Raw genomic sequence first — 15,351 nt, forward strand, 5'->3', positions numbered from 1 at the left:
GGGCAGTGTCACCCTGCTCCTCAAAATCCATCAGCCCACGGCAGCCAGCACTGGAGCCAGCCAGGATCTGGGCAAGAGCCACACCAAACTCAGACACAAGTCTGGACTCACCTCTGCTGTGCTAAAGCCATGTCTGCTCGTGTCCCTAATGCTGCCAGAGCAGGGAAGTGCCACAGAGCAAGAACAAACAGCCACATCCTCTCTGAGGGCTTCCCTATTTCCCAAAAAGCCTGGCACAGCCCAGATCTCACCAAGGCTTGGTGCCAGCTTTGCTCCTCATAGGATGCCCCGCTCTAGGATCAGCAAGGAAAAACGGAAGGAGAAGGCAGCCAAGTGCTCAAGAGATTTGGAGGCTCAAACAGGATGGGTTTTGTCATGTCAAGAGGATGGCTCCTCCATGGAGCACACACATCCAACATCCCCTCCTTGCCAGTCCTGCTCTCCCCACCCCAGGACAACCCTTCAGGTCAGCTGGAGGAGCCCCCCTCTCCTGGAAACGTCTCCCTGATTTCTCTAGGCATCCCACCTCTCTCTCATGAGGCTCTTTGCCAGCCCAACAAGGCTTCTCAGGCTGCTGGAGAGAATCATCCAGGACCTTGACTCTTCCCAACCAAGGCAGAAAAACTTAACCTTTTGTAAGACCTGTCCTAAGGAAGTTTGGGTATGGCCATGCCCTTAGAAACAGGCCCATCTATATTCTCATCTCTGCTTTCACAACAGCCTGGCTGATAGCCAAACAGGTCAGTGCTGCCAATCCCCTGGGTCACAAATTACTATTATCCCATCTGGATTTGGCAGCTTTCGTGATATTCTTCTGCTTCTAAGGTCTGAAAACCATCTCCAGATTACTCCATCCAAGTTCCAGAAATGCCCATGGCTATCTAGGAAACCAGCCCCATGATGGCAGCCCAGGAGGAATTTTTTTGGAAGTCTTTCAAGATCTGCTTAGGGCAGATTAATTACAGCTGGGTCAGAAGAAGTTAAAGATTTCTCCAAGGAGAATTTCAGGTATTGGAAGGATTTTCCCATTACTATACCTGTAATGGGAAGAAAAAAATACCTTTCTGGCAGCCTGAGACCATAGTTCTGCTGCTGCCAAGCATACAATCCATCTTGGGAGAAAGACTTTTCCCATTTTCTGTGATTGAGGAGACTTGGGAAAAAGAAAACAAATCCAGATACTGCTGGAAACAAAATTCTCCACGTGCTGGACTGCAGCTGGAGACTGATTTTTGGAGCCCACTCTGAGCACGCTGTCTGCAGCTGGCAGCTCCAGAGGTGGCTGTTTTTCCTGGCTTGAGGGGGTGGCTGTGGTTTCCTCCTGGTTTGGATCATCCAGGACAACCCCACCTCAACACACACCTCCCTAACACCACACAAGCCTCGTGCACCCTGTCAGGGCCAAAAGTGCCACGTGTGTCACCACCTCCCAGGAAAGGAAGGGTGGCCCAGGGAGACGGCAGCTCGGCTCATCCCAAGCCCCAGCCCTGAAGGCAGGGGAGCAGCGTGTGCTGCTGGGAGGGGAAACCCAAAAGCCACAGAGACTGTGCGTCCAGAAGTGTTTCCTAGTGTTTTCACATTCCTTATTCCCCTTTAAAGGAAGAGATGGTATTGGAAAAGCCCCTTCCGTGTCCCCTGTCATGCCCCGCTCCCGGCCACCCTCCACAGCACCCACACCATCCTTTCGGACATGGATCACCCTTACCTATTGAGCTGAGGAGAAGCTTGTCTCGACAACACTGCCCAGATAGCTGAGATTAATCAAAAACAAAGCAGTTATCAACACCCGCAAGGAGCCGAGCTCCGCAACACATCAGCACGTCAACAACTCCAAAGGAAAAAGGAGGGAAAGAAACCAAACTGAAACACAAACGAAACGAGGCTGGAGAAGAAAGGGGGAAAGAAACAGAAGAGAAAGGAAAAGAAGAAACAAAAACGATAATCAACAAAGCGAATGGATACACTGCATAAAAGCACGGACAACAGTGCTGCTCTAACACGGCTCTGTCCTGGAGCTGGCTCTCCTTGGCATGCCCTGCTAGACACATGGACCTTTGACTATATCCCTGACTGCATCGCTCCGTAGCTGGGTTTTCCAGAGGCACACAGAAGTCATTTCAGGCTCATCCAGCTGCTCTCCCTCCCCATCCTCTCTCCCCTGAGCCCTCCTTCCTTCCGTTCAGTGCCGGAGGGATTTGCTAAGGCCATAACGCTTCCAGGTACCAGAGGGCGGGAGTGAAATGCGGAGGGCACTGTGGGGTGAAACGCTGCCTCCCCCCTCCCCAGAACACAGCCTCTCCTCCGAACGCCTCCGACCGCGCCGGCTCCGCGGGGCCGGGAGCCCCGGCCCCCGACTCCTCTCTGCCACAAGCCGGAGGAGGGGGCTCGACCCCACCAGACAAGAAGCCAGAATGAAGCAAGACGAAAGGATGGGACGAAAGCACGGCTACGGGGTCTAAGGTGCTGTGAAAGACGGAAGGAAAGAGGAGAAATAGAGAGAGAGAGAGAAAGAGAGAAAGAGAGGGAGAGAGAGAGAGAGAGAGAGACGCTTTTGCCTGGAGCAACCCTGGTACCTGGAAAACCAGCCGCTACTGTCTAGTGCAGCCACATCCCTCTTTAGGGCAGGATCTGAGCGTGCCGGCAGCCTCCCGATCTCCGCTGGGCTTAGTTTATTTTTATTTTTTCTCCTCTCCTGACATGCTGCTGGTGTGGCTAAGTCCTTGATCTCTCCCTGCCCGCGTCCTGGGGCTGCAGCATCCCTTTTGCAGGTGGGGCGGTGACCGTGATAGCTGTTTCTGTCATGCATTAAAGCTCTCTAGACTCCGCGGGAAGGAAGAGGAGGAAGACAGAGGCGCGGCGGCGGCGGCCCTAACGTTCGAAGAAAGCCAAGAGCCAGCAGCTAGAAGAGGAAACAACCTCCAGTGACACCAGGACACTTACCTAAGCGAGCCAGGTCTTTGTACACCTGGTAGACGGCCCGTAGCCCGAGTCACGGCGCTCCCAGATTCCCAAGGGACTGGGAAGGTCGCCTGCCTAAAACCCCGCGCTCTCGGGCGGCGGCCATGCAACCCGTGCCCGTGGCACCAGCCTCTGCCTAGCAAAGCCCGCGGGACGCCGTCTCCAAAAGGGATGCTGCAGCGTGCCCAGAGAGACCCTACCAGTTGGGATGGTGATGGCAGGGAGGGAGTCAGAGGGAGCGGGTAAGGCAGGGTGGGGGAAGCCAGGAAGGGGCTGGGGGGGGTCACCACGGGGCTCACGCACTTACCCTGTGGCGGCTACCGTGGTGGTGGATGTCGGCTCCGGTTGGAGAATCTCCTCGCCAGCCCTCCTTGGAGAAGGGATGTCTCCGAAAACATCCATGGTGTCCACGGGCAGGGAGGAGCCCTGGGAGTTGGAGAAGCCAGTGCCCACGGGGGTGAAGGCGGTGGTAGGTCGGAAGCTGGGGCTGTCCCCACGGCTGCTCGGCGCCGGAGATCCCGTGGAGGATGGCGTGGATTTGCGGGAGAAGCTGACGGCCGCGGGCGGCTGCAGCGTGATCTCCGACACCTCTGCCTGCTGGATGAGCCCCGGGCGGGGCCGGGCGCGGGCAGTCAGCTCCGGGGAGCTGTTGCGGGAGCTCAGGGGACTTTGGGTCAGAGGAGAAAGCCTTGAAGGTTGTAGCACCACCTGATGTAAACTGGGCTCAGCCCTCCTGACCTGCCGAGGGCTGGGCCGAGGTCGGGGTTGGGGCTCGTACCACCTGGTGTCCAGGCTAAATGTGCTTGTGCCGCTGGGGCCGCCGGGCTCGGACGGTTCGTGGTAAGGCAACACGGGTATGCCCATACCTTGGCTGGTATGTCTTAGCTGCCCTTGACATCCCATGGGTTGCATAGGTTTGTCCTGCCACTTGGTGGTAGTGGGCACGGAGGATTGACCCCTGCCCGGTGACTTGCCGGTCCAGCTCTTTGGTGCCTCCAGGGGCAGGATGCCCGAGTAGGATGCGGGGACCACCTGAAGGGAGGAGGGTGGTGGCCCCCGAGGAAGGCAGCCCGTGGGCTGGGAGCCCTCGGCCGCCTCACAGGGCTGGAGCTGGTGGGGGAACGGTGCAGGGGCCAGCTCCAGGCTGCCAAAGGGGAACTCGGCCCTGCCCCAGGGCTCGGGGGACCGGCCCCCCGTGGGGGTCTGGGCCAGGGGCAGCGTGCTGTTGGAGGCATTCTCCCCATTCTCCTCAGGGATGGTGGGGTGTCCGAAGGGCCCCTCGGGGGGCAGCGGTGGGGAGGACATGACTGAGCTCAGCGGGCTGACTTCTGGCATGTAGAAGGGCGGCGGGTCCACCTCCCCGGGGCTGCTGCTGCTGAGGTAACCGTAAAACTGGTGGTGGAAAGCCCGGGGGGCTGGCGGGCGGGCCTGGCCGGTGGCCTGCAGGGCGCCAGGACCCTCCAGCGCCCGGTGGAACCGGGGGCTGTATGCTGGTGGCTGAAGGTAGGACTCCTGGCTGGAGGAGAGAGGGGTGAGCTGGGCTTTCAGGGCGGTCACAGAGGCGGGGACGACGGGGTCGTCGTTCTCCTCGTCTGACTGCCTGAACTCGGGGTACATGTCCGTCTCCTCCACGAAGGGGAAGCCCTCGATCCGCCGTGTCTTTAGGGAGGGCTCCATCTCCGCTGGGTCCATGACGAAACGTCCGTCCGGCCCGCGGCTGATGAGCTCGATCGGAGTGGTGGCCTCAGCTTCGGCCTCCGCCTTGGAGACGCTGTACTTCTTGCTGCTGATGGCTCGTTTGGTCTTCTTGTAAAGAGAGAGCTCCTTCTCCTTGGTGGGGCTCAGCATCCGCTTGGCCTGAGGGCCCTGGTCGTCAGAGGACTCCGAGGGGGGACGGAGCGTGCGGATGCTCTCGGGACTCACCTTGCCGGAAGACAACCTGGACCACAGGGAGAAAAACCGAGAGAGGGGACGTCACCTGGGGCGGAAAGGAGCCCTTCCTGCCCAGAAGAACAATTCTGGATCCAGGAAACAAAGTGCTACCAGCTCTCAGAGGAACCTCTGGGAGAAATTGGCAGGGGCTAACCAGGATGGCAGAGTCCCACCAGCAGCAGTGCACAGCATCCCTGCCCCTTGGGAGGGCAGCTCGGAACACTCGGGGCTGAAAGCTCACACCAACACCTTGCAATAAGCTCCACCAACACCCCAACACCTCACAACAAGCTCCACCAAGACCTTGCAACAAGCTCCACAGCCCCACAGGGAAAGAAGACACATCCAGAGCTCGCTTCCAAGTCCTTCTGGGCTTTCCTATGTCCACCTGAGCCATCCATGCCCAGGAAAGGCCCTGAGAAGAGGGACATCAGGCAAATGTTCCCTCCCACAGAACTCAGCATCTCACTTGGAGATGCTGATGGATCATTTCAGACCAACTCTTTCTCCCATTATCAACACTCGAATTTTAGGATGAGCACCTCAAAAGGCAGAGAGCACCAGGATAGCTCCCTCATCCCTATCCAGAGAGCCTAGGACAAAGAGGATTGAGTGGTAAAAGACAGCAGATCCAACAGAGAGTACAGGTTATTTCAGAGCAGTGGATGAATTGAAAACTAGTAAGATTCAGATCCACCGGCACCAGGACATTTTCCAACATTTTTCGAGGAGCCAAAGAATGAGGTGTCCACATCCCAGACTCTTGCACTCCCACCGGAAAGATGCTCCTGCTGATTTGCAGCTACACATACTTTTGACGGGCTCTGAAAGGAGCTGTGGCTTCTGCAGCACCACAATCCACCACCTTTGGGTACATGTGGAAAGAGGCTTCAGCAGGGAACTCTTCAGGAGAAAAGATGAATTTCCCAAGAATAAAAGAGCCAACAGAGAATGACTCAAAAACTACACTGAGCTGGCAGGAAGGACTCCATATGCAGCAGGCTAGTTCTTGTCCTAAGGAGCCCCTTCCAACTGGTGTGGAATTGAGTTCCATCAGCCAACTCCAGCTTTGGAAAACGTTCACAGATCCAGCAGGGTCATCTCTTAGCTCAGTTTGCTGCATTTGTCCCTGGTGCTTCCTGCTCCAAAGCCCATTTGTCTCTTGTGAACTGCTGTGTTCCCAAAAGCTCAGGGGACACTCAAAACCAACTCATCAGGAGCAACCAAATAAGGATGAGACATTTCCATCTGAGCTTTGCAATGACTGTAGGAGGGAGGCACCTTGAAGACCCCACAGCCTGGTGCCACAGCTAAGACAGATACTTACGGGGACTCCAAACTCTTCCTGCAGTGGGTTATCGAGAGAGGAGGGTCTGGAAGAGAATAAAAAGGGGAAAGAAGAGAGAACGCTGAGGAGGCGCAACACGACAGAGACAAGACACACTCAACATCACGACAACAAAAGACACTCAACAAGAGGCCAAGGTTTCATTGCTCCAGTGCTTTAATGGTTGCTGACAACAAACAGCTCCCGTCACAGGGTCCTGCCAGTCCTGCTGTCACAGCCCCACAGGCTGAAGGAGACGGAGCCACTTCCCTGCCCTCTCCAGCTCCCCAGCCGCCCTTTGCCCTACCAGCCACTCCTGCATGGAGGCTGCAGTCCCAGCTTTTGGGAAGCAGAGCAGCAGGGTCTCCTTTGGGATCTTCTCTAGCCCAGCACTGCCCACTCCAGGCTGGGAGCAAGCTCTAGAGCCCAGCTCCAGGGGGAACCTGGAGCAGGTGAGCGGTGCCACCCATCTGCATCCCAGAGGACAGCCCAGCCTAACCCCCCAGCTCTAGGAGTTATCACCACGTGGGAGAGCTCCCTCGGAATTCCCAGGCTAGTTTCTCTGGTGCCTCTTCACCCACCCTGCCTCTCCCGCTCCCGACCACGGGCGCTTTCAGGCACAGCCGAGGGAGGAAGTCAGGGCTTCACCTGAGGACGCGCACGGACGAAGAAGAGACAGACAGGGAAGAAGGTTACGACCACAACACAACCAGGGGGCAGAAACGAGGGGGAGACAGGAAGGAGGGAGGAAGCACACTGGGAATTCACTCACCTTTCTTGCGCTTGAGCTTGCGTTTGCGTTGCTTGTTGACGAAGCAGGCGGCGAGTGTGCTGAAGAGGATGGCAGCAGCCAGGAAGCAGATGGTGGCAACGATGCCAGCCAGCACCGGGCGGGCTAGGCCCTCGTCCGTCAGGTCAGGCTGAGGAAAAACATCTGGGGAAAAAACACAGTTCACTGTTACACCTGCTGCCTCCCCCAGGGAGCTGCCACAGCGTGGAGGCAATGACAGTCTCCAGGAATGATAATCTCTGTAAAGACCCTGCTTCCAAGCCAGCCTGCCCAGGGAGAGCAATCAGCGCTGCTTCAGGGCCAAGATATTTGGTGACCTCACACCAAATCACAGAATCATAAGATAGCTTGGGTTGGAAAGGGCTGTTTAAGGCTGTCTAGTCCAACTCCGCTGCAATAAGCAGGGACATCTTCATCTAGATGAGATTGCCCAAACCAACCTGATAAACCTTTCTGTGTTAGCTGGTGGACACCCAGGGAAGAAGCTTCCACACCAAACAAATACACATTTATGTCTAAACACACACAACTGCAGCAAACCTGCAGTCACCTCCTAGCTGAATAACCTGCTGCAGCAGCACATGGCATTTCAACCTCTTTGTCAGGGCTTCATTTCAGCGTTCCAATGAAAACTGGGCTGCAAACCCTTTGCTCACCAGGAGCACGTGGGAAGCCCCAGCAGACCTCAGCTGTGGGCACGTGCAGATGTGCACCCTGCACACCTCGGTGCTCCTGCCGTGTGCCATATCCAGCATCAACGCATTCCCCCACGGAGCCCGGGCTTTCAGCCTGGCAGAGCAGCTGCCTGGGGCCGGGCACCTGCCAAACCCCATCAGAAAAACCTGGGCGTGAGGAGCAAGGGCAGCGAGCAGGGAGTCTGCAGCAAGCTCTCCTCACCACACCGGCACCACTTGGGGGCAGAGAGAGACCGCGGCATCGCAGCACAGCCGAGCCGGCTTTTCCACGAAAGCCAGAAAATCCGGGCTCGCCGCATCCCCATCCCTTCCTGCTGCCCTCGCCTTCCCCAGCGCCATCACAACCCTCCTCCGCCTGCCCCTGGCTCGAGGAGCATTCTCAGCGCTGCATGTGCAGAGGGAACAGGCACCAACTGCAGCACGTTGCGGTCTCCCTGCTTGCAAAGCTCTTTTCCCTGTGGACTCTGCACTGCAGTGCTGCGTTTCCCTCTCTCCACCTTTCATTCCCGCTCCCCGGCTGTGCCAGTGCCCGCTCGGAGCTTTGTTCTCCAGGCTCACTGCAGAGCCGGGGCGGGCTGGGCTCTGCGGTGCTCCGGGGATTTGTCCTCATCTGCTCCCATCGGGGCAGCCTGGGGTCAGCTCAGCACACCCAGGACAGCCCTGCACCCCTCCCTCAGCCCAGCTCACAGCCCCACAGCAGCGGGGAGGAGAGGAGCCAGCCCTCACCTGTGCTGGACACGCCAGCGACGTTGCTGGGTTCGCTGATGAGATCCTGCATGACCGCCAGCACGCGGAACTCGTACCAGGTGTCCTGCAACACCAAACACACCTGTCAGGGCCCCCACACAGCCTCCAGCCTCGTCTTTCCAGAACCTCCAACATCCCCACAAAACCCTCTAACAACACCTTTTAAATGTTAGCAAGTCAGGCTTTTATCCTTGCCCAGGGGTTGTGTGGCCATTTTGTGCAGCCAACCGAAATTCTGGCCTCCACCCAGACACAGATACAAAACTTTTTAATCTATTTATACGTCTTCATCAAACAAAAATTATTGTTCGTTGGTTCTAAATTACACAATTCTCTTTCATTAATTCATACTCTATCCTCTATTGGTTATTGATTTCTCGCTTCTTGTGCTAATTAGTGCCTATTTTTAGTATATTTTTCCTCCAGTAGGGACTTTCTAATGTATACTGAGACTTTGTTAGTCTCTTTAGCTTCTGGTTTCTGAAAAATGTCCTTGTGGTCCATAAATCCTACATTCCAACCTCAACAACATATCCTTCTCTCCCAGGCTTTGTTCATTGAAGCATTCAGAGCGACTTTATCAAAACTTTTAAGTCTCAGTCATTTTCTCAAGCTGTGTTCCTACAAAAGGAGCTTAAAACAACTTTATACAAAGGCTCGCTAAGAGTAATTGAGGTAACACACTATTTATCATTTATATGTATATTGATTGTGATTACTTAACACCATTAACTAAAATTATTAAAATGTTCTATCTTTTCCAACACTTGCCCAGCTCCTTGATTGTGCCACTCCAAAACTTCCCTGGAGCTGCAGCAGATGGTGCAATATTATCACAGAACCACGAAGGCTGGAAAAGATCATTGAGCTGGGCTTGGTGAGGGCAGCCAGCCCCTGCTCACCTGGGACAAGTCCTTGGCAAAGAACTCGCTCTCAGAGCCCGGGATGCCATCATCCAGGATCTCCCACTTCTCTGCCACACGGAATTCCATGATGTAGCGGTCGATGGGGAAGCTGTGGTTGGCAGGAGGGAGCCACGACAGGAGGACGCCTTGCTGTGTCCGGTTGGCTGTTAGGCACCTCGGTGGGGTAACCAACACCAGAGGCTCTGGAGTTGTTACAGGGAATGCTGGGGACAGAGCAGAAGGGACAGGGACACCTTTGAGTTGGGGCAGGGCAAGCACAGGAGATCCTCTTCCACCCGTGCCTCCAGCAGCAGCAGAAGGACCACTGTGGCTGCTCCCACATTCCAGGAGTTTAAGGAACGTCCTGGGAGTCTGGTCTCTTACCACAGAAATAGAAAAGTGGATTTTCAAAAGGCACTGGACTAATGAGGCCATGACTCCAGGCCTTCCTGCTTCCTCCCACCTCCACCTGAGAGCCCAAAAGGCTCTGAGCTGCACCAAGTGATCTCGTGCTCTATTAATACCTCCTGATCCCAGCTGAACTGAAGGAAGATCTGAAAGGTGACTGGCACAGTACAGCTCCCCCATGCTGTCTCAGGACAAGCCTTCCAGAGCCTCATGCATCCAGCAAAATCTGCAAGCTTCATCCAGGACCCTCTGCAAACTATCCCCTACGTGGCTGGAAACTATTGCTGATGATGTTCATCTCCATCTCCAACAGACTGGAAACATGGAGAAGGCAAAGGGCCCCTTCTCCCCACAGAGCTCCCAGATCCCTTCCCAACCCTGCCCTGTTCCCAAGGAGGACCTACCTAGAGTGTTCACAGTGACCACCTCACTGAAGGAGCTGGTGCCCAGCTTGTTTTGAGCCAAGACACTGAACTGGTAGGCAGTCTCTGGTTCCAAGGTATCCACCAGCAGCCAGCTGGAACCAGCTGGCACAGGGAGAGACAGCCAGTCATGGGGTCCAAACTGGGCTCTCTTCATCCTGCCAAGAGAAAAGGGAGCATCCTCAGAGGAAGGTGTCTTTGACAGGGAGGACAAAGAGGCAGCATTAACCTCTTATGCAAAAATGGAGCTTTCCTGAGCAATGGTTCTGTTTGACAGCAGTGATGTGGATGGACATGGGGCAGCCACTCGCCACCCACGAGCTGGCAGAGGATACCAACCCCTGGTGTCCCACCAGCTCTCAGGGGCACTGCCACGAGCTCTCCCCTCTGCCCTGAGCTGGGTCAGGGATAACAGCAGTGCCAACAGCCCCGCTCTGACGTGATCTCCACCAGATTCCCATGGGCAAAAGTGGGAGCTGGAGCATTTTGGTGAGTGCTGCAAAGGGAACGGCTGACGCAGGAGACAGGCCCTGTTCCCATTTATACCTCGACATCTCCTGAGCCAGAGCCAAGTTCTCCCTCAGCTGTAGCCCTGTACATGCCATCCCACAAGAGACAGTTAACTAAATCCCCTTCTCTGCCACATTTGCACAAGTCGGGGGCTGCCAGCACCGCCTGGGGCACCGCTCAGGGTTCGGCAGAGCAGCAGAGGCACTGGCAGGGAGTGCAGGACAGAACCTTTCTGCTGGGGTCTAACCACAACCCCAGGGTGAAAAATGCTCCCAGAGCTATCCCAGTGCCACCCATGCAGCCACCTCCACAAGCCATTAATCCCACCAGGATCCCACATCCCAAAGCAGCACCACTACAATACTGCAAGTACAGGTGCTCCTGTTAGAAAGATGTTTTAGGGAGTCTGAGCCCTCAGCTGCAGGTTTTGGTGGTGTCATGGAAAATTTGGGAAGGATTGGTGCAGATGATCTGTCCTGCACAGGTAAGAGGGCACATCTGCAGTTACCAGCACACAGCCAGGTGAATCCACCCAGCAGGAAAAGATGGAGGAAAGAGAAATACTGCTGCTGTCCAGGGAGCAGAAAGTGAGGCAGAGAAGCAGCAGCAAGCCATGGAAACGAGCAGGTCAGTGGAGAGCCATGCATGTGCTGTGTGCCTCTGCCAAACCCAGGGAAAGCCTCTGGATCACTGCAGCTCCAGCTGGGACTGCAGATCCCAGCATCTCCCACCACCGTGGCAGAGGCAGGAGGGCAGCAGGGCTGCCCCTCTCCTGGGCAGGTTTCCCTGCTGTGTTTAATCCCTCAGCCCTCACATCCCTCCATTCCAGCACTGCTGTGGGCAGGGACACAGGAGAGAGGGGCTGAGGGTGGGGAAAGCAGGGGATAAATGCAGCACTGAACTGGGAGAACCCCCTTGCTGAGGGAGGAGGTGGTGCAGCTGGAATGCTGTGCTGGCCCTGGCCACCCTGGGGAGAGGGGTTTGCACTTCCAGCCTCAAAAACGACAGAGGCAGGAGGAGAGCATGAATCCAGAGAAAATGGAGCCATGTTTTTCTTGAGATTCCCACAGCCACAGCAGGGAGGAAAGCACATGGATGGCACTCTGGATGGCACAACATGAGCCAGCTGTGCCCCAGATCCCTGGGCCCAGGGAACAGCACATCCCCAAGGGATCACACCCTAGGGTCAGGGCAAGACAGGTCACTGCCTCCCTATCCAAAGTCCCCAGAGCTCCCTGTGAATTCCTTAATGCAAGCTTGGTGCAAACACCCTTCCCTGCTTGCTGCTCTCTCCCTGTGGAGTCTGGAAGAGCCACGAGGAGGCAGGAATCCGAGAGTAGCTTGCAGAGCAAGAGCAGCAGCAGCTGCTGATGCAGCCAGAGCAGAGAGGTTTAACCACTCCTTCCCAAGGACATTTTCGTCAAAGCAAGGTCTGCACTGCTCAGCTTGCTCCCTCATTTTCCCCCTCTCCATTCAATCCATTCCTTCTTTCCATCTCCAGACAGACAGCCCAGCCCCAGGCAGGAGCAGAGCAGAAATCATTACAGGCAGCGTCTCCCTCTCTCCTCTCTATCAGCAGCCTCCATCAGGGCAAATTAAGGCAAGGAAAGAATGAGAGAGCGAGAGGAAAGGCTGAAGAATGCCAGCCCAAGCCTGGAAAGGGAACACATCACCCCCTCCACATTTCCAAGGTCGATTCTTTAGAAGAAGATGACAACAGCAGGGCCCAAAGTAAACCCCAGCCTTGCTGCAGCTACATTTCTCCCTCCCCTGCCCCAGGGGAAAAGCACAGGGCTGAGCCTGGCCCTGCTGCAGGAAGGTGGGATGCACCTGGGTGCTGGGGAACACAGGAGCTATGGGAGCAAAGCCTCAGTGCCAGGATCTCACAGTGGCTGGTCATGATCTCAGCTGGGATTTAACCACCTCCAGGGAGCCACAGAGCAAGGAGAGAACATTTCTGCTTAGTCACAGCTCTTCCAGGACACACTCTCTAAAGGTTGCATTTTCCATCCTCTCCCTGCCTGTTAAGCCTCATAAACAGTTTATCTTGAAATTAGATGCCAGAGGCACAGCTACACGAATGCAAAGCATCTCCTGTGTACCACAAGCAGAGTAAAACCTGCTGGGGCAGACGGAGGCAGTGGCCAGCACAGAAGGGAGAGGAAATACAGGAACTGCACGATCCCCCCCCCACCACCACCACCCATCTCTTCAAGGAGCCCCCAGGGAGCTCAGCCCTGTAAGACCCACGGGCACAGAGCTGGGCACACCACCCTCCCCACCCTCCTCCCCCCGGCTGCTCGAAGCTCGGGTCGGCTAGGAAGGAAAAGAAGCAGAGAGCAAAGCATGCCAGGATGACTCACAGAGGGCCGTACCAAACTGAGAAAGTCTGCTCGTATCCACCGTCATAGCCGGGCTCCCAGGAGACATTGGCTGAGGTCATGGCGGCCACGACGTGCACGCTGGTCGGGGCGTGAGGGCTTGTCCCTGCAGAGAGAGGGGACAGCTTAGAGGGGAGCAGCACCAGGGCTGGAAGGGGTCTTCTCCCAAGCCACGGTCCGAGGGGACTCCTCTTGCACCAAGCCAATGGTCAAGGCCATTTCTGCTGGAAATGGCAGCAGGACAGGTGGCCAAAGTAACAGCAGAGAGAAAGGCAACTCCACCAGGAAATAACATTTAAAGGAGACACTGCTCTTAGAATCATAGAGAGGTTTGGGTTGGAAGGAACTTGAAGGGACATCTACTCAAACTCTCCTGACATGGGCAGAGACACCTTCCAGCAGACCTTATAGCAACCTTCCAGGTTGCTCCAAGCCCGGTCCAACATGACCTTGAAGACTTCCAGAGATAGGGCAGCCACAGCTTCTGTGCCAGGGCCTCACCACCCTCAAAGGGAAGAATTTCTTCCCAATATCCCATCTAAACCTTCTGTTTCCCAGTTTAAAGCCACTCCCTCTTGTCCTGTCACCACAGTTCTCTTTGTGAGGAGCATGCCCACCTCCTGCCTTGCCTGGGGGGCTCTCCCCAGGCCCCTTCCCCCCCTGCCCGTACCTACGACGGTCAGGTGGGTGCTGGCAGTAATGCTTGCGACGATGTTGGTGGCGACGCACTCCCACTCGCCGTGGTCGTCCTTGCCGAGGGAGCGGATCTGCAGGGTCCCGCCGGGCAGCGTGTTGTGCTTGCTCCTGCTGGGCTTCCCTACCTTGGGCAAGGAGCAGGGTGGGGGGCCAGGCAAAGAGAGAAAAGACACGACTCAGCAGCGGGTTGTGGGGCAGGGCGAGGCGGCGGCGGGGTCACTAAGCTACCTGCGCGGCCCAGGGGACACCGCCGGCCACCGGCAGGGGATCCGGTCTCTCCGGTCGTGGCAAGGCAGACGGTTCCCCCGTTTCCGAGAGGACCTGGGGGGCAACGCGAGAGGCATGCGTCAGGAGGCTGCTGTCAGCACTCACACACAAGCGGGAAACCCCACGGCACTCGCACGGACACCGAGCCCCGCGCCAGGGCTCAACCTCCGGCATCCAAAGCTGAAACTGCTGCAAGAACGGGCACTGGCCATCCCAGCAAACCCCCTCCCGGGATGGGGAAGGCACAGGCTGGCCCCCAGGAGATGTCCAAACTGCCCCTCAGCCTCAGTTAGCAGCAGATGAGAGGCAGGAGCCTTAAAATCAGAGGTCTGGTCAGCAAGGGCCCCGTGGGGATGTGGAAGGATGGCGTGCTTGGAGGTGCCTGGAATCTCTCAAGCCGAGCGGAAAGATGGATCTTGTAACAACTCATCTATGCCCATCAGTGAAAGTTGTGTAAATCACACGTTGTCCTGAGTCCTCTTCAGCTGTTCTTCATGTGGGGGATTCTGCTGATCAATACCAGGACCCACAGGTTGATGCAAAGAAGCAGAGGAGCCCAAGGACACGTTGGGTTACCAGTGCAAGGCAAGGAGTTCTTCAAGAGACTGATCAGCTCTGGTGAGCTGATGGGGAGGGAGGAGGTTGGCTTCTGCCACTGGCAAACTGAGCCCAGCCCAAGCCAGCCCTAACTAGAGTTGGAGGAGATAAGCCCAGAGTCACAAAATGAGGAGGACCAGAAGGCACAAGTGGGATTGGAAAGAAACCTGGCTGAGACTGGTGAGGGCATGGAAAGAAAAATAAGATGGAGAAAAAGACTAAACAGCCAACAAGCTTTAGGCAGGTCACTTGCAATGTGTACAAATCATGGTGCTCCTCATGCTGCTAAAATGGACCCAGAGATCCATCAGCTCAAGACAGAAGGATTGAGGATGGTCCCACAGGGTGACAGAGGGACCCAGATCATTCTCAAGAGCCCTAAGAAGGGCATGGAAGGCTTGGAGGGAAGCTCCTGACAGCACAACGAAGAGCCCAGGGGCTCTCCTGTACAGTGGCTTTCCTATGGGAGCAGTAAAGGTGGGAAGCAAGAGAAAGGCTGCAGGAAGACTGGAAAGCCCTCGCTGCTCCCAGGCTGTGCCACCACACTCAGCTCTATGACAAGGGACATCTCGAAGTCTTTATATCCAGGATCCAGTCTTTATATTCAGGATCATAAAAACAGCTTCTTCCCAGGGTCTTTGAAGTCACAGGGCAGTAAAGCAGCTGCTGACTGGTCCAGAGCCAAGAGACCCCTGGATGTGCTGCGGTGACACATC

The 15,351-nt window shown here is 56.1% G+C and overlaps 1 protein-coding gene across 7 annotated transcripts in view; it reads right to left on the bottom strand.

The window, feature by feature from the left end:
• The window catches only part of IGSF9B (immunoglobulin superfamily member 9B), a 50,534-nt gene that overhangs the window by 16,463 nt on the left and 18,720 nt on the right, over positions 1-15,351 (bottom strand). The window contains exons 11-21 of one of the 7 annotated variants that reach the window (XR_007779456.1): positions 14,000-14,092; positions 13,746-13,896; positions 13,058-13,181; positions 10,167-10,342; positions 9,352-9,578; positions 8,429-8,513; positions 6,990-7,151; positions 6,218-6,263; positions 3,266-4,897; positions 2,574-2,899; positions 1,706-1,751 (exon numbers count right to left, since the gene is read on the bottom strand). Coding sequence is in view for 5 of the 7 variants with exons in the window: in XM_050983497.1 (XP_050839454.1) it covers positions 1,706-1,751; positions 3,266-4,897; positions 6,218-6,263; positions 6,990-7,151; positions 8,429-8,513; positions 9,352-9,578; positions 10,167-10,342; positions 13,058-13,181; positions 13,746-13,896; positions 14,000-14,092 (2,742 nt within the window). In the remaining 2 variants the exon portion in view is untranslated. The remainder of the gene's footprint in view (positions 1-1,705; positions 1,752-2,573; positions 2,900-3,265; positions 4,898-6,217; positions 6,264-6,989; positions 7,152-8,428; positions 8,514-9,351; positions 9,579-10,166; positions 10,343-13,057; positions 13,182-13,745; positions 13,897-13,999; positions 14,093-15,351) is intronic. The other 6 variants (XR_007779457.1, XM_050983497.1, XM_050983494.1 and 3 more) reach the window with 6 other exon arrangements.

The sequence above is a fragment of the Serinus canaria genome, chromosome 24, assembly GCF_022539315.1.
Source record: "Serinus canaria isolate serCan28SL12 chromosome 24, serCan2020, whole genome shotgun sequence".
NCBI lineage: Eukaryota > Metazoa > Chordata > Aves > Passeriformes > Fringillidae > Serinus > Serinus canaria.